The sequence below is a fragment of the Mastigoproctus giganteus genome, chromosome 4 (genome assembly GCF_048544385.1).
Source record: "Mastigoproctus giganteus isolate SK-2022 chromosome 4, ASM4854438v1, whole genome shotgun sequence".
Lineage (NCBI taxonomy): Eukaryota > Metazoa > Arthropoda > Arachnida > Uropygi > Thelyphonidae > Mastigoproctus > Mastigoproctus giganteus.
The window spans coordinates 8,531,152-8,555,533 of NC_143578.1; the positions used below are offsets into that span (position 1 = coordinate 8,531,152).

General features: G+C 35.9%; 1 protein-coding gene across 1 annotated transcript in view; it reads right to left on the bottom strand.

Annotated features, from left to right (window-relative positions):
* Positions 1–24,382, bottom strand: part of LOC150086369 (small G protein signaling modulator 3 homolog) — a 157,366-nt gene that overhangs the window by 62,730 nt on the left and 70,254 nt on the right. The window contains exon 12 of the mRNA XM_090371336.1: positions 8,615–8,719. Within this exon, the coding sequence (XP_090227462.1) occupies positions 8,615–8,719 (105 nt within the window). The remainder of the gene's footprint in view (positions 1–8,614; positions 8,720–24,382) is intronic.

Consider the following 24,382-nt stretch of genomic DNA (forward strand, 5'->3'; position numbering starts at 1 on the left):
TTTTTAATGATATACAGGAACTTTGCTAGCAGGGATAAGGAAATTATTATCCCTTTGTATAAGGCAATTATCAAGCCACACCTTGAGTACTGCATACAGCTCTCTAGGGCTCATTTTAGGAGGGATGTAGAGTTGCTACAACAAGTACAGAAAAATACACCAATACTGTTGAGGGGAACAAAGGGGTGCTCTTAAGAAGAAAGGCTTAAGTTCTGCAAACTTCAGCATCTGGAGACTAGGTACCTGCGAGGTGATCTGATTGAGATGTATAAGGCCTTGAATGGTTTGAGCAGGTTGGCTCAATGCTGATGGGATTCTTCCTCTTGCACAGATTACCAACCTGAGGAAGCATAAACTGAAATTGAGGAAACACAGTTGTGGAATAAATGTGCAGAAATTTGCCTTTAGTCAGAGGGTAGTTGATTGCAGGAAATAAACTTCATCTGTCATGGAAACTGATATCTTAAATAAATTCAAGAAAGAAGTGGACAAACTTCTGGAGTGAAAGGATGGGTGAAATTAAAGTTTTTTTTTTTTTTTTCGCTGATGTGGTATAAGCTTGCTTTCTTGCATCATATGCCTCTGCTAATGTCTGCATTAATTGATGACTTAATCAGTACTTTTCATGACCCGCATCACAGCTTGAATTCCCCAACACCTTGTTTTCCAGGCTACTGCATGTTCCAAAAGAGAAAAGTTAGCATTAGTAAAGGCACATGATGCAAGAAAGCAAGCTTATATAGCATCAGCCAAAAAGAAAAAAAAAAAAAAAAAAAAAAAAACCTCATTTCACCCATCCACTCGCTCCAAATGTTTGTCTAGTCTGCCTTGAATCTATTTAAGCTATCAATTCTACAATGACAGATGGAAGTTTATTCCAGCAAACAACCACCCACTGGCTAAAGGCAAACTTCCACACATCTACAACTGTCTTTCCTCAATTTGAATTTATGCCCTTTCAGGCAATTAATCTGAGCAACAGGAAGAATCCCATCAGCATTGAGAATGCTCAAACCATTCAAGACTTTATACACCTCAATCAGACCAGATTTAGAGTATAACAGCCAAATTATGATCACAAACAAAGATATCATTTTATGTAAAAATCACATATGATAGTTCAGAGAATTCAAAACAAAATCAAGAAATATGGTGAATGGTAGCACATATGGGTAAGTCATGCAAGTTGTTAACGTATATGAGATTATGAGGACAAATGGGCCTGTTGTACTGGGATCCATGGTAAATGATGATTAAGTGTTAGCCAGTAAAATAATTTAATTACAAATAGATACTGAATATCTTTGATTACAAATAGATACTGTAGCTTTCGAAACAAATCATGCCTCTTTTTCAACAGAAAAATTGAAACTTAATTTTTCTAACGGACACAGTTATGCGTGCAGTGAGGCATGCGAGGGCACGAGGTAGGTCATTCAATCATCAATCTGTGACATTCCAGAACATATAAAGCTAGGCGCAACGAGATTTCTAGAGTGAGGACAGACTTAATCAATTGTGGCTACCCAACACACGTATTAGACAAGTGCTTATTGCAAGAACAGGAGCTCACAGTCCACCCGAGACCACCACCAACTCAGGCCACTATACCTACCGCCTACATTCCCTACTATCCGGGCATGTCGGGCCAGATCTCGAAAATCCTCAGAGACTACCGCATAAAATGTGTGCAGTTGCCTGGTACAAGCTTATGTTCTCTGGTTTCCAGTGTAAAGACCCCTGTCACCCCTCTCTTACGCAGCAGTGTAATATACCACATAGCCTGCAAAGACTGTGACAGCTGCTACACAGGAGAGACTTTGAGACGTCTTCAAGACCGCCTTGCAGAACACGACAGAGCGATTCACCTTGCTGAGACTGACGAGTCCGCAATCGCGGAACACTTCTAGTCCACCCACTACAACCTCAATCCCAAGTGGGACTATGAAATAATTGACCACTCCCGACACTTTCGCCGCCACCTCTGGTTAGAGTCACTCAATATACTGGGCAATTCGAGAGCCATGAACCACTGCAAAGGTATGAGACTACACCCATTCTTAGAGACAACCGTTTTATGTCTAGACAAGCACTGGAGAAAAACTGCGCATGTCCGTGCAGCAACAATGAACACCAGTTTAATGATTGAATGACCTACCTCATGCCCTCGCATGCCTCACTGCACACATAACTGTGTCCGTTAGAATAATTAAGTTTCAATTTTTCTGTTGAAAAAGAGGCACGATTTGTCTTAAAAGCTACAGTATCTATTTGTAATCAAAGATATTCAGTATCTATTTGTAATTAAATTATTTTACTGGCTAACACTTAATCATCATTTATATGAGATTAAAAACTATGTAGACTAAAACCATTCAATTAAACATATGTCACCTGTATTGTAGAGGGCTTACTTTATGTATTTCTTCCCTTAAACAAACAAAAATTGAAGTAGTAAACAGTACTTCTCATTTTTGGGTAGAGGATACATGAGCCAACTCACAGTTTACCAAAGCTGCAGTGTAAACATTATTTTGAAGTTCTATCAATAACAAAGAAATACTCTAACAAATTTAAAAAAAATTAGGAGGGGAAAAAAAAATCTGTTTTCTAGGAATTCATCTAGTAACAGCCAAGAAACACACCTTACAAATCCAAAATGGTAATTCAATCCTATTTGTTTTGCCTTATTAATTTAATTTATCTAACTTTAATTTAACTTCACTAATTAATTAATTAATTCAACTTTAATTTTAAAATCTTTATAATATTTGACAGAGAATATATAACAGCAGACAGAGAATTTAACAAGAAAGGATGATGATGATACACAAATTATATTTCTACATATTGAGAAAAATAAAACAGAAAATGAACCAAATTATTATATTTAGATATATAATTCAGGAAGTTCCAACAGTTCATTAAGATCAGGGGCCACATTGGCAGCAAATATGTTAATTTACACAATTATTTCTCATTACTGCTCTCCCCCCCTCTCTCTCTCTCTCTCTCTCTCTCTCTCTCTCTCTCTCTCTCTCTCTCTCTCTCCAGATAAATTCAACTAGACTTGTTTCTCATGTGGTGTTCAAATTTGCACTGAACTGTGCATAATGAAATGTGAACAATCTACACTACATTAACATAGCAGCACTATCTTAGTAAGATATTACCCAATGCTTTTTTGGAAAATGCATTCTAGCTTCATCAGTGCAATGTACATATCAACTAAACTTCAGAGAGAAAGGGCTGTGACAACACAGTTGCCATCTCAGCAAATACTTTAAATACAGTGCTAGCTTGGCCAGAAAAGTTATATTTACAGTTCAAAAGCATTTTAGTATCAATAAATTTTATCTGATGAAACCTCTTATTTACAAAAGTTACCTTTCAATTCAGTATATGTTAGAAATTATAAATAACTATTTACAGTTGAACTGAACATTAGTTCTAAAATGAATACTTGAGGACTCTACATTTTTTTTTTTTTTTTTTTTTATGAAAACCCCAAACATCAGAGGTACTAGAACCTATAGTACTTAGTACCATGCATGAGTTGGAAGTTGAGAAGACAAAAGAAGATATTTGTGAAATTAAACTTGAACTTTTATAGACTAATTTTCAGGAAATACATATGAAGGAAGGTTATTCAAGAAATTGACACTTGAATGAATACACAAGGAAGACGAAAAGTTGGTTTGTGGGTTTGAAGTTGGATAATAAATGGGTGTTGGCTAGTGGCAGCATGTGTTGGACTGTTTTGAAAGAGAGAGTAGGAATTATAGAAGCCAATTCAGAAGAACAGTGCCCATGGAAGTATCTGTAGAAGAGGCATGCAGCAGAAACAGTGCGTCTATGAGACAACGAGTGGAGAGACTCCATTAGAGAAGATTCATTAATTAACTAACTGCCCTCTTCTGAATGGAATCTAGAAGCCTGAGAGAGGTTTTGAGGTACCTGCCCCCAGATGTGCGAACAATATTTATGATAGGGCAGATTTGCGATTTGTACAGAGTGAACAGCTGTTTGAAAGAAAAGTAAAAGCCAGAAGCAAAAGAGAAAGCCAAGTTTTTCAGATGCAGAGGAAGCAATATTTGTAATGTGCTTGTGCCAAGAGAAATTAGAAATCAGGGTAATCCCCAAAAGAGATATTTCAACTTGCCTAGAAATCAGAGTGTCACCAAAGATAAACATAGGAGCAGAATCCTTTTTGCGAGATATAAGACAGGACTGAGTTTTAGAAGGATTGAAATCAACTAAGTTGCCTTTGCCCCACTGGAGAATTACCTGGAGACCGACATTTAAGGAATTGTAGCGGATATTTGAGAAGTTGAAGCTGATTGAGCAGGGCAAGGTTTCTCAAAATGGAAAGTGGAATGCAATGTGCTATCATTGGCAAAACTATGGATAGGATTTACAGTCAATGGAAGAAGGTCATTAATATACAAGAGGAAAAGAGTGGGGGAAAGAACTGAACCTTGGGGGCACCAGCATTAGTGGAGAAGTTAGAAGACAGAGAGCCATCTACCATCAACCTCGGTAAGCGATCAGAGAGAAAACTTGATAACCAATTACAAAAAACAGTTGGCAAACCATAAGATGGAAGCTTCTTTAGAAGACCTTTAAGCCAAACACAATCGAAAGCCTTTGAGATGTCAAGAGCAACTCCTTTTGTTTCACCAAACTTTTCCGTTGAATTTGTCCATAAATGGGTAACATAAGCCAGAATATCACCAGTGGAATGACACTGACGGAATCCATACTGGCGATCACTGATCAGACGAAAGGTTTCTAGGTATTTTAAGAGTTGGCGGTTAATTGATTTTTCCATTACTTTAGAAACAGTAGAAGTAATTGCAATGGGACGATAATTGGATGGGAGGGATTTGTCATCCTTTTCAGGAATTGGTTGGATATGAGCAAATTTCCAAGCAGAAGGAAAAATACCTTTGGTGGGCAGGAGCAGCAGTAAATAGCAAACGCTTCTTGATTAGACCGGGGTTCAAGCCCATGACCACCAAATACGGAAGATGCGGAAAAGTCAGGGAATGACCACCGCAAATCCCCGAAGCAATATGGCCTTAGTTGCTAATGCTCCTAAAAAAAAAAACAAACAACAACCACCTTTGAAATAAGAAAGTGAAAAAAAGTGGCAAAAAACAGGAGTAAGTTCAGAAGTGCAGGTTTTGTGAACAAGTGGAGAAATACCATCAGAACCTGTAGCTTTCTTAGCATCAAGCTTCGTCAAAATCCTTCTGACATCCTTTTGTTGGAAGACCACAGGAGGCATTAAATGGTGTGCTGCAAATGGTGGGAGGTGTTTTTCCAAGATCATTAATACATGAGTTGGAAGAAAAATGAGATGCTAGCAGGTCAGCTTTATCTTTGGCTGAAGTGACAATAGAACCATCTGGTTTTGACAGAGGGAAGGAGCAGTGATGGGCAAAAGTTGCAACCAATAGATTTGGTAAGAGACCAGAATGCTCCGCTACCATTAGGGCAATAAGTAAGTTTTCTACTCTTAGACTGTTCAAAATCTAATTTGGATTGATTAATAACTGCTTTAAAATTGTTGTGAGCTCTTGTGTAGGCAGAAAATGAAACTGAAGAATTGGAAACAGGCCAATTCCAACATACAACATTCTTCTCTTGAACAGCCTTAGCACATTTATTGGAAAACCAAGGTTCAGATATAGGACAAGATTTTAAGGTGGAGTGTGGAATAAAGGATTCCATTCCTACAAGAATAATTTCACTGACACAATCTGAGCAAACACTGACATTAGAATTTTGAAACAGTAATCCGACCAAGGAAAAGATGAAAAAACATCTTGTAGGTCATTCCATTTTGCATTCTTGTAATGCCAAACAACTTGAATGATTTGAATGATGGGATTCTTTCTCTTGCTCAGAATAATCACCTGAGAGGGCATAAATTCAAATTGAGGAAAGACGGTTGTAGAATAGATATGCAGAAGTTTGCCTTTAGCCAGTGAGTGGTTGATTGCTGGAACAAACTTCCATCTGTTGTCGTAGAAGTTGATGGCTTAAATATATTCAAGGCAGAACTTGACAAACATTTGGAGCAAGGGAATGGGCGAAATAAGGGTTTTTATTTGGTTTTTTCTTTGGCTGATGCTATATAAGCTTGCTTTCTTGCATCATGTGCCCTTGCTAATGCTAATGCTAACACGAGGTTGGGAATAGCCATTAGATAAAGGCTCCATTGCAGAAGAGACAATCACTAAGTTGTGATCTGAGGTTCCTAAAGGACTACTCACTTGTTTGTGAGAAAAAGATCAAGTGTGTTGGCTGTATGGTTAGAGTTCTCCATTATTTTTGTAGGTAAATGAACAATCTGTGCGAGGTCATTAGTAATTGCAAAAGCCTCAGCCTCTCAACCAGCTGGGTCTGTGTGACTAGTAAATGGAAGCCAGAGTTGTGAACATTAAAATCACCAAGGAAAATTACCACACTGTTAGGAAAGTTGGACTGGAGAAAGTCAAGTTACAAAGAGAGGAAGTCAAAGGGTTCCAAGTGATTAGTGAAGTTGAGAGAACGGTAGAGACAACAGATGAATTTGACAGAATGAGTTGGAGAAATTTTAAGCCAGAGAAGATCGAAAAGAGGAGATTCCAAATTACCAAGTCTCAGACAGGGAATATCGGAACAGACATATGCACAAGTACCACCTTTGAGACCAAAGGAATCATACAGCAAATAATTTGGGAAACTGAGAGCAGCAGTGGTTGAATCAACCAATAACTGAGATTCTGTTAGAAAAGTACATGGGATTTGGGAGATTGTAAGTGGAAATGAACATCATTGAGATTAGAACTGAAACCACATATATTTAATTTATCTAACTTTAATTTAACTTAATTAATTAATTAATTCAACTTTAATTTTAAAGTCTTTATAATAGTTGATAGAGAATATATAACAGCTGAGAGAGAATCTAACAAGAAAGGATGATGATGATGATACATAAATTATATTTCTACATATTGAGAAAAATAAAATAGAAAATGAACCAATTTATTATATTTAGGTATGTAATACAGGTTAGGTATATAATACAGGAAGTTCCAACAGTATAATACAGGAAGTTCCAACTGTTGAAATGAACTAGGAAGAGTTTTCTATGCTTCTTTCAGTTCAACAACAGTTAGAAAACATTTAAATTAAAATTTAAAATACATGGTAATTTTTTCCAAATTTCTGGTTATCCATTATTGACTAGCAATAGCACGGTAAGAGCACACAGATCTGGAGGCCTCATTTTAGGAAGAATGAGGATCTGCTGGGACGAGTACAAAGAAGGGCAATCAGATTGGGGAAGGGGAACAAAAGGGTGCTCTTACCAAGAAAGGCTTTAATTCTGAAAATTGCAGTATCTGGAGACTACGCATCTGTGAGATGATCTTATTGAGGTGTTTAAGATTTTGAATGGACTGAGCAAGCTCAATGCTGATGGGATTCTGCCTCATGCTCAGACTATGTTGTAGTTGATATGAGGGGGCCACAAATTTGAATTGAGAAAAAATGGTTGCAAAACAGATGTACAGAAGCTTGAATTTAGCCAGCATGTGGTTGATTGCTGGAACAAACTTCCATCTGTTGTGGAAGTTGGTAGCTTAAATAAATTCAAGGAAGAACTACACAAACTATTGGAGAGAATGCACACGTGAAATGGCAAGTGTTGTGTTTTTTTTTTTAGCTGACGCTATATTAGCTTGCTTTCTGGCATCATTTGCCAAAAGACTACGTTCATAACAACTTACGGTTGTCATGAACATAGTCTTAACTTACTCTTACTCTTACTGTTGCAGGAATACTGTTTTACCGATATTTCATGCATCTGATATTTGCACAGATAAATAACTATTTAACAATGTGCAGGATAGTTTTAAAAATTTTATGGTGAAATATAACATTTCCTGTTTATAAACTCCAGTTTGTCAAAGTTTAAAGCACGCCAAAAATGATCACATTCTGTTCTTACTTTTTTCCCCTACATTTTGGTTTACCAAAATTTGCACATGGGCAGCAATTAAGATTATTGATCAAGTACTCTGCAGGATGCACAAAAAAAGACCCGTGGAAGAGAGATCTATGGAAGACAGAAGAGAGCCCACTCTGTCATATGACAAGGATATTTATCTAATATCTGTGTTAAAAAACATTATTCATGCATTTTGCTGATTGAAAATACATTGTAGCATTATGCTAATTGTTGGTTTACAGAACGAAAACTAAAGATGGAGGATTTAACCAAATTTATTTTGTACTGTTATAATATAATTAATAAGTTGTGTTGGATATTTTCTACTGTAGAATGTATCTTTCATTTTGCTATAATTTCTGTTGTAAATCTTTATTAGTGAAGCAAATAAATTCTACAACCAGACTGAATAATACTGACTTTTAAACTGTGATGAGAATAAAAATATGTGCTTGTTTAAGAGTGAAGTTACTTTTTATTTGTACTTGTCCATTGCTGCTGGAAAGTTCTCACCAAAGTGTTTCAGTTATTTATTTATATTATAACAAATTTGTTGATTTCAACAAAATAAAATTGTCGAAACAGCCACAGTACACAAGAAAAACTAACCTGCTTGCTTCGTTCATCTAATAATTCAACAAATTTAGCAGGAAACCAACCCCTGAGTCCATTTAGCTCTCCAATCCAACAGTGCTCATCTTTTTGACTGATGATCTGTAATAAAACAGATCATCATTAAAGAATTAGGAATATCACAGAGACAAACAATACTACACACAAAACTGAATCAGTTACATGCAGATGTATCAAAGTTATCAAATTCAAAATAGTCAGCAGGGTTACTGAAAAACTGTTCTTCATTAACTGTCCAAAAATAAGTTGCAATACAGAATTCTAGGAGTTTAAAATTTTAATACATTGTAACAAAATTTAAAGTGAAGCCAATAAGCAGGAGAGATAAGAGAACGGTTGTCATTATCATTATTGCTCTTGTTATTACTGACTAAACTTTATCTTCTCAAATTCAGCATTGCTCTTTCTCAACATTTTGTTAAATAATTTTTTTCCAAATGATATTTTATCTTTCTTTCAATGCTTTGCATGAACATAATAAATACTATATTAGCATTAGTAAAGGCGCAAGAAAGCAAGACTATACAGCATCAGTGAAAAAAGAAAGAAAAAAAAAAAAAACCTTCTCATTTCACCCATCAACTCTCTCCAAATGTTTGTCTAGTTCAGCCTTGAATATGTTTAAGCTATCAACTTCTACGACAGATGGAAGTTTGTTATCATATATTTGATACCAAATATATGATATCAAAAAATAATTTTGATATCATATATTTGGATTTCAGGAAAGCTTTGACACTGTTGCATATGGAAGACTACTGTACAAATTGGAGCAGAATGGTATTAAGGGTAAGTTGCTACAATGGATAAAAGGATGGTTGAGTAGGAGAAGACAGAGGGTGGTAATCAATGAGTGCGGCTCTTCGTGGACTAATATTATTAGTGGAGTCTCATAGGGTTCGGTCTTGGGTCCACTGTTGTTTAGTATATTTATCAATGATATTGATGAAGGTATATCAGGCTTAGTGTCGAAGTTTGCAGATGATACAAAGGTTGGTAGGGTTGTTAACGACAGTAATGGCAGTGTGCTACTGCAACAGGATCTAGATAATTTGGGCAGATGGGCTGAGAAGTGGCAACTGAAGTTTAACCTTGACAAATGCAAAGTACTGCATATGGATAGAAGTAACCCCAGAGAAACGTACCAACTGTGTGGTACTACACTTAAGGTGGTAGAAAATAAAAGACCTGGGAGTAATTGTGCAGTCAGATATGAAGTTTTCTGACCAATGCAGACAGGCTGCCAAGGCAGGTCATGGGGTTTTTTCAATGATATATAGGAATTTTGCTAGCAGGGAAAAGGAGGTGATTGTCCCTCTGTATAAGGCAATGGTCAGGCCACGCCTTGAGTACTGCGTACAGGTTTGGAGGCCTCATTTTAGGAAGCATGTAGATTTGCTTGAGCGCGTACAGAGAAGGGCAACAAGATTGGTGAGGGGAATGAAGGGATCCTCTTACCAAGAGAGGCTAAGTTCTGCAAATTGCAGTGGCTGGAGACTAGGCACCTGCACGGTGATCTGATTAAGGTGTATAAGGCCTTGAATGAGTTGAGCACGTTGAATTCTGATGGGATCCTTCCACTTGTTCAGATTACGAACCTAAGGGGACATAAATTCAAATTAAGAAAAGACAGATGTAGAATAGATGTGTGGAAATTTTCCTTTAGCCAGTGGGTGGTTAATTGCTGGAACAAACTTCCATCTGTTGTTGTGGAAGTTGATAGGTTAAATAAATTTAAGGAGGAACTGGATAGGCATTTGGAGGGAATGGTGCGATTTTTTTTTTTTTTTGGCTGATGCTACATAAGCTCATACACTTGCTTTCTTGCATCACATGCCGCTACTACTACTACAGTGAACATAATATACTACAGAGAGAAAACCCAAGCATACACAAATAGCTGACAACTATGAATCATTACAGTGAATGGGAATGGGGGAGGATAACATGAGGATAACATGATAACATTCATTCATTCATCAGACTCTGCAGGCACAGCAATATACTTGCAGAGTCTGATTATTGAATATCCCATTTTGTCATTTCCTCTATCCCCCCCATTTGCTGTAACCAATTCACAGTTGCATAGATGGGTTTTCTCTCTGTACTATATTATTTCCACTGTTGTTGATCTCATCTAAATTGAGAAAGAGCCTCACTGCCTTGCAGAGCCAGACCAAGGTATTTCCACACCTCGGGCAGAATGATTTTTCAGCACCCTTTTACTAAGGATATATATATTTCTTGCCTCATTGTTTTTGTTTTTGGTGCCCCTTAAAGAATGGCACACCGGGCAAGGGCCCTACTAGCCCGTGCCTTAATCTGGCACTGCCACCTTGAAAGCTTCTTGTCGTATACTCTATGTAATGACCTGTAATTTATTTTATGTTATCTTACATTTATCACTTTCAGTTTTTAAGGTATATTTTATTGTGCATTTTAATCACAGTCTACTATTTTATGTTTATTGTCTTTAATTTGCAGTTTTAGTTGTAGATATTTTACCATTTTAACATCTGTGCAATTACTCTGCCATTTTAATAAATTGTCAAGTCAGTAGAAATAGTAATTAATATAAAACAAACTACTTTTATAATAATAATAATAATAACAGAAAAGTATTATTTTTGTTTTCATCAAGAAAAGTAAAAGTTGCTTTTTTTTTTTTTTTTTGGCACAAGTTTATTTTCAAAAGTATTAAATATAAAGCTGAAAGCATGAACAATGAATTCTTTAAAAAATCTCTAACGTTAACCTTTCTTTACTTCCTTCAGCTTGGCATCCTACACAATGAATGCCTCAACCTACCATCTTTAAGTTCTAATTTACAATAATAGTTTAGCTTACACTCATATATATATATATATATTTATTTAAAATATAAATGCTCAAGGCATAATATATTATGAGTTTAAAATACAGTATAAAATATCAGTGTAAATACACCATAGTGAACTCATAATGAAAAACTACATAAGTAATGTAAAGGCATCGATTTAATTGTATCTCGTATTGTGCCTACCTTCACAAGTTACCATGCATTGCACTACCTCGAATAAGGAACGCTTCACTAATAGAGAAGACTATTATTAGTGAAGCATTACTTATTTGATGTAATGCAGTACATGGTAACTTGTTGTGAAGGTAGTCACAATATGAGATACAATTAAATCGATGCCATTATGCTACTTATGTAGTTTTTCATTATGAATTTGCTATGGTCTATTTACACCGATATTTTATAGTGTATTTTAAACTCATATATTATGCCTTGAGCATACTTTATTTGCACACCTTTTGGCATGTCTCATATTGTGGAAATAACTTCACAACTGGGTTGGCATGAATGCAACACCAGGGTACCTGCCCACCCACCGAGGAGAGGCCAACAAGCCTAGAAATTATGACATCTGGGTGGTGGTGGTGGTGCCCACTGAGAATAAGTAACAATAGTCTTCTATTAGTGAAGCATTGCTTATTCGAGGTAGTGCAATACATGGTAACTCATTGTGAATGTAGTCACAATATGAGATACAATTAAATCGATGCCTTTACACTACATATATATATATATATATATATATACGACAGTGTATATATATACATATAGTGGATATGGCAAATAGTTAACAGTTATAAACGTCAGATAATTAATTATAATGGCGATACAATCAGTGGAAACCTAAACAAAGAACCTAACAAGGGAGAGAAGAGCTGATTAATGCCATCAATGTCTAGATAAAACATTACATCAGTCTTAATATCTATGAACATAGTGTGAATGAGTAGGTGGTAACTAAGGGCTGTGATAGCTGTCATAGCTGACTCTGGTCCATGGTAATAACCTGGTAGGGAAACATATTGTTATAAGCAAAAATGAAACATATATATATATATATATATATATATAATAATGATAATTACTAAATAACTATGTCATGCCAATTGTAGTAAGGATAGGGGAGACACATTGCAAAGGACTTTATCGAGGGCTAACCCTTACAATGTGTCCTCCTGCAATTGGCGAGCTATCAGTTTCTGTTATCATCTGCCTGTTATTCCTGACGAATGGTAAATAGATATCATAAGGATATCTGTAAGAGTGACAACTAAGTTAAGTTAAGATTAAACTAGAATATAGTAGTGGATAGAAGATAATTAATTAGGGAGGTAAACGAATTTAAGGTGGTTAACAAGCTAGATGACTTTAGCCAGACCGATAGCCCAGACAACGAAATCAACGTAAAAAGCAAATAATGGTGATAGTAAAGAACCAATAATACTATATAAACATGTTATTGGATGACAAAAGATAGTCAGCTGTTGCTAAATAAGGAGAACGGAAATAAGGTGATAGAAAAGTAATAGCGCCTCAATCCCCCTCGAATTACTCTAATAGCTCTTGAGGTATGAAATGTAGAAAAAGATAGCGTATAGATAAAGTGAAGGAAGAGTAGTAAAGCAAAATTACGTCGGAACATACCGGGGGCGTAACTTCCCGTCCCTTGTAGTAAGACAACCTGGTATTGTAATAGAGTTAAACAGCCAATTTGGAAAGTATAAAATAAAAAATATTCTTGAATGAAGAAGAAAGGAATGGCCAGTTCCTGATTACTTACGGCGTTGTATAACGAGTAAAGCAAACTTACCACAATGACGAGACGCGGGGAAAAAAACCACGTTGTGGCGTACGTGTTAAAATATATAGGTATAGTATAAGGTGCCAGCGCCCTCTTACTGGCAAAAGGTTAGATGCTAAAATTATATATTATAGTTTAAACCAAGATAGCCCGTGAGCCAACAGTATACTAGGCTAGTGGTAAAGGTTCTCATGAAAAACGAAAGAAGAGTAAGACAAGAAGGAAGCTAAGAATTGATTACTACCTTAGAAGCAAATACAGGTACAACTTTTTCAATGAGCGTAAGCTGTATTAAATATGCTACTAAGGCAGTGCCTAGTTATGTACATATTTACAGGCTCTGTATAAACCGTCAATCCAATATAATCCAGTGGGGGAAGAGTTACTTCCTCAAAACAGTAGTTATAATATGGTGGTGGTCAAGTTGATTATGGTATTTTTTTAAAGCTATCAACATAGCAGTATGTAGGTTTATATTTATGAAGCGTTTTGGGAATCCATTCTCAGATAATTTATGTTTCAAGTCTGTAAGAGTGCTAATTATATAGCCAGCGCTATTGCATATTTTAACTAATCTCATACTTTGCGACAATATTAAATTTTTTTGAATTCTTATAGAGATATTTGAATGCCAGTTTGTAAGGCTAATGGTGTTAAAGCCAAACGTGTTTCGTTTGTCGTAGACGAAGGTGTCTAACTTATTATTGTGCACCTGTATGTTAATATCCAGGTAATTGGCTGTTTTAGTGCTATCTATGTTGGTAGCAACTATTTCTAATTCCGATGGGTAGACATCTCCAGAATCAGTGAGAAAGTTGGGATGATTAAAAACGATTAAATCGTCAATATATCTGTAAAAGGTTATATCTTTATTAATATTAACTTCGAAGTGATGTAGGTACAGATTTGCCACCAGGCTAGAACTACAGGCTCCCATGGCAATCCCAGTTTTTTGTTTATATATGTTGGTGCCATTGTATATGTAACTTTTGAAGATGCAAATATTTATCAAGTCATTCCAATATTGAAGCTTGCATGGTAAAAGGCTATTATATTCTGTGTAATAGTGGTCGAGTACATGTTTTAAACTGTCGTGCGGAATGCTAGTAAAGAGATTTTTAAAGTCATAGGTGTTGATATGTTCAGTGGTATGATTATTGTGCTTTAGAAATTCTAGAATAGGGTTATTATTTCGGATAACTCTGGGGTTATCAATGCTGTTGAAGATGATACTTAGTAGATAGGCCAGTTTTTTATGTGGAGTTTTTGCATAACTATTCCTGCACGATGTAATAAATCTGAAGCTGATAGGTGTTTTGTGGAATTTTGGTATACAGTAGACAAATGGAAAGTTAGTGTTTGGGTTGTTAAATTTTAATTTTTTATGCATAGCTAATATTTTTTTCCTGATGGTGGTGCTATTTGTGGTCTCAAGTATATAGGTAGAACTGTGGTTCAGTTCGTTTAGCACTGTGGTAGTATAGAATTTTTTGCATATAAAACTGTAATTGTTGGCAGCTTTGTCTATGGTGGTGATGATGAATAAGGCCTGCAACTTTTTTAATTGTTGCTTAGCTTTGCCCAAATCGAAGGTCTTGGCCGGCAGTGAGTTTCTATGTAGGACTGCAAGCTGTTTATGTACCGCTTGATAAGTTAGGGATATCCATTTTTGGAAAGCTTCTAACGGTATATTATACTTATAGGATAATTTTAGACAAAAGTGCATGAAGTCCTGGTATATAAGTTTATACATCTTTTTGGTGTTGCATGTGGTGTTAGGCCTAAATTTAAAACCGTAGGAAAGCAAGTTACGTAAATCAGGATCAGTAATGATGTTAAGGTCACCAGTAATAATGTGTTTGTGATCTTTGTCTACATAAGTGAGATATTGGGGAAAATGGCAGAAACATTCAGCCTCAGCATCACTTTTGTCTAGGTTGCATACTACCTGTTTATAATTGCAGACAGTAAGACCTATAGGTTTATTGTAACTGAATCTAGTACTTATAGTCAAATTATTAATGGGCAAATCATGTTTATAAATATTCAAGAGATGGTTGAGGTTTATGTGATCTAACAAGTTGTAACTAAACAATGTTAATGTATTCTTTAGTGGCATTGTAGTTCTTACTGAGTCTGTATCTGAAGATATCGTTCAGTAGGTGATTCAAATGTATGTTAATATGTTTATAGGTAGCATTGGCTTTAGCTAAGGCTCTGAGTTTACTCAGTTTCAGAGTGAAGATAGTGTTGTGTATAAGCTTGACAGGTATGATAGGTAAATCCCATGAGCTTAATACGTCTGCAAATCTACCCAAGGTATTGTTAGTATGCGTTGCTATTTGGGCATTAGAAGAAGAATTGTTAGCTGTAGCTATTTTATATTTGAAGGCGGGTCTTTTGACCATGTGGAATAAGTTATAGACACACGTGTCCATAGGTTTATTGGTGTAGCAGTGCCCGTTAAATAGGCTATTTAATCCATAAGGATAAAGGGTTTTGTACTTCAGTATGTTGGAGTTTTCTAGTTCAAGCCTGGTTCTATATTTATGTTCTATATCTAAGATGGTGATGGTGATGTCATTAAAGTTATGCTGCTGGAAATGTTGTATTTCTATGTCTTTTAGGTTAACATTATTTTTGATGTGCGATCTGTGCGTATTAATTCTGATGTGTAATTTACCCCCAGTTTGTCCTATGTATTTAGCCAAGCAAGTGTTGCATGTGATAAGGTAGACTATGTCTCTAGCATGGCAGAAGGTAGGAGCCTCAGCACAGTTAGTGACGTGTTTGGTATTCATCGAGGGGCAAGTTTGACATCGAGTATTCCTGCAGGTATTGAACTTTAAGAGATTAATGTTATCTAAGGGAAGTCTGTGTGGTAGCTGGTTGCGATCCGAGGTGATTATCAAGGTCTGGTGTCTTATTAATCGTGGTATAATCAGATGCCACTACATTAATGTCATGGCGGTTCTCCAGTGGGCCTAAAGCATTAGATGCTGTATGGCTAGTAATGAGACTTGTCGGACCACCCAGAGCCCCAGTGGTATCCGCGGTACAGATTATCCTACGCGACCGACGTAGTATTTTATTATTAATTGTCGTGTAAAGACTCATGGTAAATAAATTCAACAATAGTGCAATGCCCTCTCTAGATTAAACGCAATGGACCAGGAGGTTGCTAAGATAAGTTATGGTATAAGTTATAAATAATACATATACATAGTAATTATGCTAATGTATATATATATGTATATATATATACATATATACACTGCCCTACCATTAACATCCAGACACTTCTCCACGGATGGGGAAACAGGTCCTAAGCATGTAACATGTCACAGAACCTGCTATAAATATGCACACTGGGCTTGGAACAGACAATTGCAAAGGTGGGCATGCAAGATGACATGTTCAACAGAATTGATCACCTCAACAAGTGCCAGATGCCGATTAACGTGGTGTAGGGAGCACAAATCCTGGACTGTATAGCAGTGGAAAACAGTCCTATGGACAGACAAGTCAAGTTTCGCACTCTACCAGTCTGATGGCTGTTTCTGGGTGTGGCGAATGCCAGGGGAACAATTGTATCCTCCAAACAATGAAACTTGGTGGAGGCAGTGTCATGTTATGGTGCTCCTTTCGTGGTTTGGCTTGGGCCCATTAGTCGCATTGACAAAACCATGAATGCTGTGCAATACCGGGACAGCCTGGACAATTATGCACTTCCAACATTATGGCAATACTTTGGGGAAGGTCCATACCTGTATCAGCAACGTGCCATGCAATACTGCTCGGGTGGTATTGCATGGCACGGTAACAGAGTGGTTTGAGTACATGGGTGTGCAAAAGTTGGATTGGCCAGCCCAGAGTTCTAATCTGAACCCTATCAAGCATCTTTGGGATGTACTTGATCGTCAGGTAATTGCACACCAAGATCACCCAAAGAACAAGGCCGAACTGGTGGATGCACTAAAGGCCGAGTGGAGGAACATCACCTGACATTTATAAAAGCTGGTTGGGAGTATGTGCAAGGCTGTCATAAAAGCAAAAGGTTTCAGCACAAAACATTAAATAACACAATAAAAGCTCTTTTTTTGTCTAAAGGCAGGTGTCTGGATATTAATGGTAGGGTAGTGTATGTGTGTATATACATAGAAATGGCCATGTAGATGAATGGATTTTTCTTTTTCTTTTCTTTCCTTTTGTTAATTCTAGGTAGCTTAAATTTAAGTGTCTAGATTAATATATATTTAGCATTGGAGATTGTCTTTTTTAAACATAGGCATATACATTGCCACTAACAACACTGAAATTGTTAGTCAGCACCACTGGCTAAAAAAAATGAAATCCAGCCATATTATACCTACATCTGCTTCATGAAAGTGGATCCATAATAAATTATATAGGATCCAATAAAAATGAATAAAGTGAAATTGTGTGCATATAATGTATAATTGTAACAATAGCACATTCCTAACAATCAATAATATATAGGATTATATCGTTGTAATAAAAAATATATAATAAAGTATTATATAACAAATATATAATAAAGTATTATATAAAATATATAATAATAAAGTAAAATATATAATATAATAAATAAATAATACTTAATATAATATATATACTAGTACCATAATTTTAAAAAGTAATAATGTATAAATATGTATGTACTTAAGTTATTTATACATTATTACTTTTTAAAATTATAATACTACTTGGGAGCATCAGGTTTGTAGTGACCCCAACCAACCCGCTAGTTAAATATAAATCTAGCCCTGGTATGGATAGCCTTATATATAAATATATAACATAGATACATATAAAAAATAACAAAATTAATGTAAATTTAAAAAAGATTAGAGCCTTTTAAAGAAAGTTGGAGAAATTGGAGAATTAGAGAATACTGGAGAAATTGGAGAAAATTAACAAAAGTTAGTGAAAATTAACATTCTCCCTCATGGCCATACATCTGATACTTCCTCAGGGGCTTTGCGCAGACATATAGCCATACTAGAGGAATGCATTATACATACCCGTTTCTGTAATCTCTATACCAGTTTTGCTAGGTTAACTTTAGGTAATTACTTGGTGAATAATTTGGAATAATGAGAGTAATTTTTTTTTTTAATATATGTACTTAATTTTAAATAAACAGGGTGGTTTATGTATATGACAGCAAACTGTGATAGGAGATTCAAAGCCCTACAGGTATGTATCAGATTAAAATATCACTGTACCTCAACCTCCGTATCCTGTGGTGGTCAGTCTGAAAATGTTCAATTTTCCTGCCTTCTTTAGGTTTTAGGTGTGTAGTACTATTTATTGCACAGACGTACCAGGTTTTATCCGTGGTCTAATAGTTTATCTTACTGTAGGCAAAATCTAATGCTCTGCATTCCTGAGAGTGGACTGAATTAGGAGCTAATACCCTCATTTACGCTATTTAAAAATTTAATATTTAAATCTAATTGTCATTAGACATAATTCCAATATATATATGTAAATTCAATGGTATTATTTGCATAAGTAATATTTTAACAATTTTTTGTTCGAAAATACTTGCCTATCTTGTGGCAGGCTGCAAAGATAGAGCTAGTAAGTTTATATTTTGTATTAATTAAAATGTATGTTGTTACAATAGCAGTCAAAGGTCTGGCTATTTAAATAAATACATAAAAAAAAAAAAAATATATATATATATATATATATATATATCTACACACACACACAGGGTATTTCAAAAGTGATAGTCAATAATTTAAAGGTGAACTGTACAGACTACAATATACAAAAAAAAGCCTAGTAAACATGGGTCCTTAAGTGAATCGTTTTTGAGATATTGCACATTTCTAGTTGAGATCCACCACTGACAAGGTGAACTGCACAGAGTTTGGATCCACCACTGACTTGTTTGTTTAGGTTAAGTTATGCTCATTCTCTCCCTTTCCTCTCTCTCAATGTTCTGAGACGTAGCAGGCAAAGTATAGTCAACATGGACAGAGGTTACACCAACGAAGAGTATGTGGACATGCACTTCGTGTATGGTAAAGCGCCAACAGCAGTGCACTCAAGGCTGCATGTTTGTACCAAGAAGCATTTCACTACCGAAGGCAGCCCAACAGGTGCACATTCACCTTAGAGAACATGGGCACTTTGCACATGGAGTACGAGCAGGTAGGCCTAGAAGCATAACACCTGATGTTGAGGAAAGGGTGTTAGAAAGAATAGAACAAAATCCAGGAATTTCGACAAGGAGGGTTGCTCTGCAAGAGCATGTACTGAGTTATAGCAGTGTGTGGCAAATTTTACATCACCAGTTACTGTACCCCTACTATATCCAGTGAACAACATTTTGTTCACTGACAAAGCTTGGTTTACTCGTGATGGTATTTTTAATTTTCATAACTGTCACATTTGGTCTGACAAAAATCCTAATGCAATTCATGAGCCACGACATCAGTAACGTTTCTCATTGAATGTCAGGGCAGGACTACTAGGAGACCACCTAATTGGACCACACTTTCTTTTTTCTGCCAAACAGGCTAACAGGAGAGCTGTACCTTCAGTTCATGCAGAATGTTCTTCCAGACCTCCTTGATGATGATAATGTTCCACTTCAGCAACGCCAGAACATGATGGCGCACTGGAACATTTTGCTCGAGTTGTGACTCAGTATCTAACTAGAAGGTATAGTCAACGGTGAATAGGTAGAGGTGGACCTGTAATGTGGCCTCCCAGATCACCAGACTTAATCCTATGGATTTTGGTATCTGGGGTCATGTAAAATGCTTACACTTCTGACATTAACACAGTTGGGGAATTGCAGCATCAGGTTGAAGGAGTCTTTCAGCAAATCAGAAATGACCCAGGAATGCCTGAGAGGATTCGCAACTCAATGCAGAGAAGACTACAAAGCTGTGTACGGATGCAGGGACAGCATTTTCAACACCTTTTGTAATATGCTGTAACATGTAACATCTGTAAAATCCTGTGGTGGTGAAACCAAAAATCAAAACTGTATTATCTTATTGTTAATAAAACCACCCTTAGCAAAGGATTCACAGTTTTTTGCTAAACTAGTGCTCCCACAGTCAGCGGCAGATCTTAACAGAAAATGTGCATTATCAAAAAACTGGTTCATTTGCGGCCCGAAATTCACTGGGTCTTTTTTGCTTATTTTAGTTTGTACTTTTCACCTTTAAATTATTGACCATCATTTTTGAAACACCCTGTGTGTGTGTGTATATATATATATATATATATATTATTCTTTTGTATTATCATTCTATTGTGGTTTAATTCGTCTTTGTTCATCATTAATGTCATTGTTTTACACCATGATGGCTAATTAAACATTATCCGTGCCGGTGTTTTTTACCTATAGATATTATAGTTAATACATTACTGGTCTTTAAGCTAGCCTATTCTCGGTTATCTTGTATATATATATATATATATATATACACAAATAACATAAATAAATATATATGTTATTAAATAACAAATATATATACAAGTTATTATTTATTTATTTCAAACGATATAGCATAAGACTGAGGTAAATAACCAAAACCTACAAAGGACCCTAACAGTCACTATACATAGCGAAGTCTTACCAAATTCAACAATTCAATATTAACAAAATACCAAATCAAAAGCACCATAATGTCATAACCGAATAAAGCTTACATCGACAGGCATGTCAACAAAGGCTAGCACCTCTCAATATATAACAGCAATAGATAACAGCAATTTGCCTCAAATGCCACACTGCTCCAATTTGTGCAGCAGTTTTCCATGTGCAACAATATCAAAGGCCTTTCTAAGTTCCAAATATATGATATCAAAGTTATTTGTTGCATCCAGTTTCTTTGTGACTACATCATAGTATCCAATCAAATTGGTCAGACAAGACCTCCTTGACAAACCCATGCTGTGTCCGAGCTATAACTGAAGTCTTGGCTAGATGATCCTGCAGTGCTTCTATAACTAGTGCTTCCATTAATTTCCCTGGAACAGAAGTTAAACTAACAGGTCTGTAATTATCTTTGTTTCCCTTTGATCCTCCTTTGTGGATTGGGGTCACATTTGCACATCTCCAATCCATGAGTACCTCCCTGAGTCCAGCGAAGCTCTCATAATCGTGGCTAAGGGTTTGCTTACTTACTTTGCTGCCTCCTTTAATATAACTGGATAGATTCCATCCACCCCAGGTGCCTTTCTTATGTTTATCTTCAACAATTTCTCCTCCACTTTACTCTCAGTTATTACAAGATTATCTAGCTTACTGCCAGAGTTTAATACACTTCTGGCATTCCCCTCTCTGAATAACTCCTCATGTGTGAATGTAGATATAAAATATTCATTTAGATTGCTACCAGAGCAGGATCATCGATATCAAGTGGACCAAACTGATTCATCCCCTTCCTTCTAGAGTTTACATAAGTAAAGAACTCTTTGCTGTTTTTCTTTGCATCCTTTGCCAAAGATTTCTCGTAATCTGCCTTCGCCTGCCTAATCTCCTTTGTGACTTGGTTACAGACCTGCTTATATCTATCATAGGCTTCTGTGTTGCCTGTTATTTTATATGTATCCATGCATTTTTCTTCTCTGTCACATGTCTAATTAGTTCATCTGACATCCATTTATGCCTAAATCTTGAACAATATTTCTTAGTTGGCATGAAAAGCCTAGTAGCTTCCAAGATTAATTCTTTGAATGCTTCCCATTTTGAATTTGTTGTTGGTAACATCATCAGTTGGTCCCACTGTATAGAATTTAAATACTGTCTCAGACCATTGTAGTTGCCTTTACGAAAGCAATAACCTTTCCCTTTATCCCTGATGGTAGTTACCTCTTTGAGTAAATCCCACTTCAGCACATTGTGATCACTGCCACCTAGTGATTCCTTTATCTGCAGATTCTTATTGCATGAAGAAACACTACAGATAATCAGATCAAGAGTATTACTCCCTCTAGTTGCCTCCCGAATACGCTGATGTAGAAAACAATCATGCAGTAAATCTACAAAAGCCTTGCTAGTGTGTGAGTGACCAATCCACAAATTCCAGTCAATTTCTGGGAAATTAAAGTCCCCCATTATAAGACACTCTGATTTACTGGTCAACTCTATTTCTATGCACAATTGCTCATTATACTCATCAGATTCATTAGGCCTTATAATACACACCTACTCTCATTTTTCCTTTCCCAGTGCTTATGTCACGCCAAACAGACTCAACATTGTATTGTCCACCAACATCAGTTGGATGCACTTCCTTAGATTTTACGTGCTTCTTAACTAAGAGCATAACCCCTCCTCCCTTCCTGTCCTGTCTGTCATTTCTGTACATATTGTACTCCCCAAATTCCAATTCTGCACTGCTTAAGTCTGTGTGACACCATGTCTCTGATATCCCAACAATATCTGCCTTTGATGTCTTGACTGGCACTTCAAGCTCATTGAATTTATTAACTATACTCCTAGCATTGGTGTACATGCAAGTATACATGCACCTGTTTCTGCTCTTAGTTACCCTAACACAGCCCATGTATTTACTTGTTCTACTATGACTCCCAGCAGTCCTGGAAAGCCCCATCGCCTTGCTTTTCTGGCTGCTGCTCAATTGCATTTCAATAGAAGCAGTGCAAGGATCACTTTCACCTCTGCCAGCGGCTGCTGTTAATCTATTAGTCTGTGTATCCTCCCAAGCTAGCAGTTTTCCGACCCACCTAACTCTGCCTCGATAGCATCAGCAAATATTCTTGCACTCTTTCTATTTAAGTGTATCCCATCCCTGTAGAAGCAGTCTCTCCTGTTAACAAGCACAGACTAGGCTGAGAAAAATTCTACCTCTTGAGCCTTGCACAATCCCTCCAGGGCCGAATTGATCGACAAGGCTCTCATCATATACTCCCTCCTATCGTGTCTGGGCAGAATTGTAGACATTTTCAAATTCAACCCTAACTCTCGGCTTTTTTTCAACATTGACTTGTACTTGTTAAGTAATTTTGCCGATCTCCTACTCTTAATATCATAGGCAAGTATCTTTGTTCAAATTACTTATGCAAAAATTCCTCATAAATAACTTATATATATATATATAAATATATTAATATAAAATACAATGCTGTCACTAATATCCAAATATTTTAAAAACTGATAAAATACAAGTACTAAAGTACAAGTATTATGAATACTGTATTATATACAAGTACTAAAGTACAAGTATTATGTACAAATACAAGTACAAGTATTATGTATACTGTATTTAGTGAATAATAATATGGTGAGGTTGGCATATAACTATCAGAAACAGATAGTGTATATTGTTATTGATGGTGTAGCAAATTGCTAATAGTGTATATTGATATTGTTATTGATGTATATTGTTATTTAAAATTTTAAAAATTAGTGGATAACTGGCTGATATATGTGAACAGTATCTCTTCAGGATGCCACACCATTTCACTATTTCAGCAAATTGTGCTGAAATAGTGAAATAGTTCCATATATACAGCCTTTAACGTTTCAATAGTACATATATTATTTAGTAATAAGGCTAAAAAATTATTAAAATGAAAGGATTTATTTAATGTACAGGAAACTGTGGCATCTATGTTAAGTTACCTTTAATTTGAAGATGTTAATAATAAAAATACATATGCTGGTAGTTTAAAATTTACAATTACTTCTCTTATCGGAAAAAAACACAAAAAAAAAAAAAAAAAAAAACTTCCACATTTCAAAGTTGCTGCAAGGACTTACCATTCCGCATGTTGCCGACTGAACCAAAAAGTGAAAGAGTTAGTTATAGATTGGCGCCCTAGTCATGTGCATAAGTGGCAACCTCTTACGCTTCAAGATAAAGCAATGTAATCTGGGAAAACTACCATAATGCCCACAAAAATGCACAAATAATGTGATAAAAAAAATTGTATATATACATGTACTAACATAACACTAAAATATTAGCCTACCATAAAGCTTCTCTCCCCAGAGGGCATTTGCTTTACACGCTACAGGGTTTAGACTAGCCCATGAAGGCTAAACTAATATATTTATTTACAAAATTATACAAAATCATTTGTC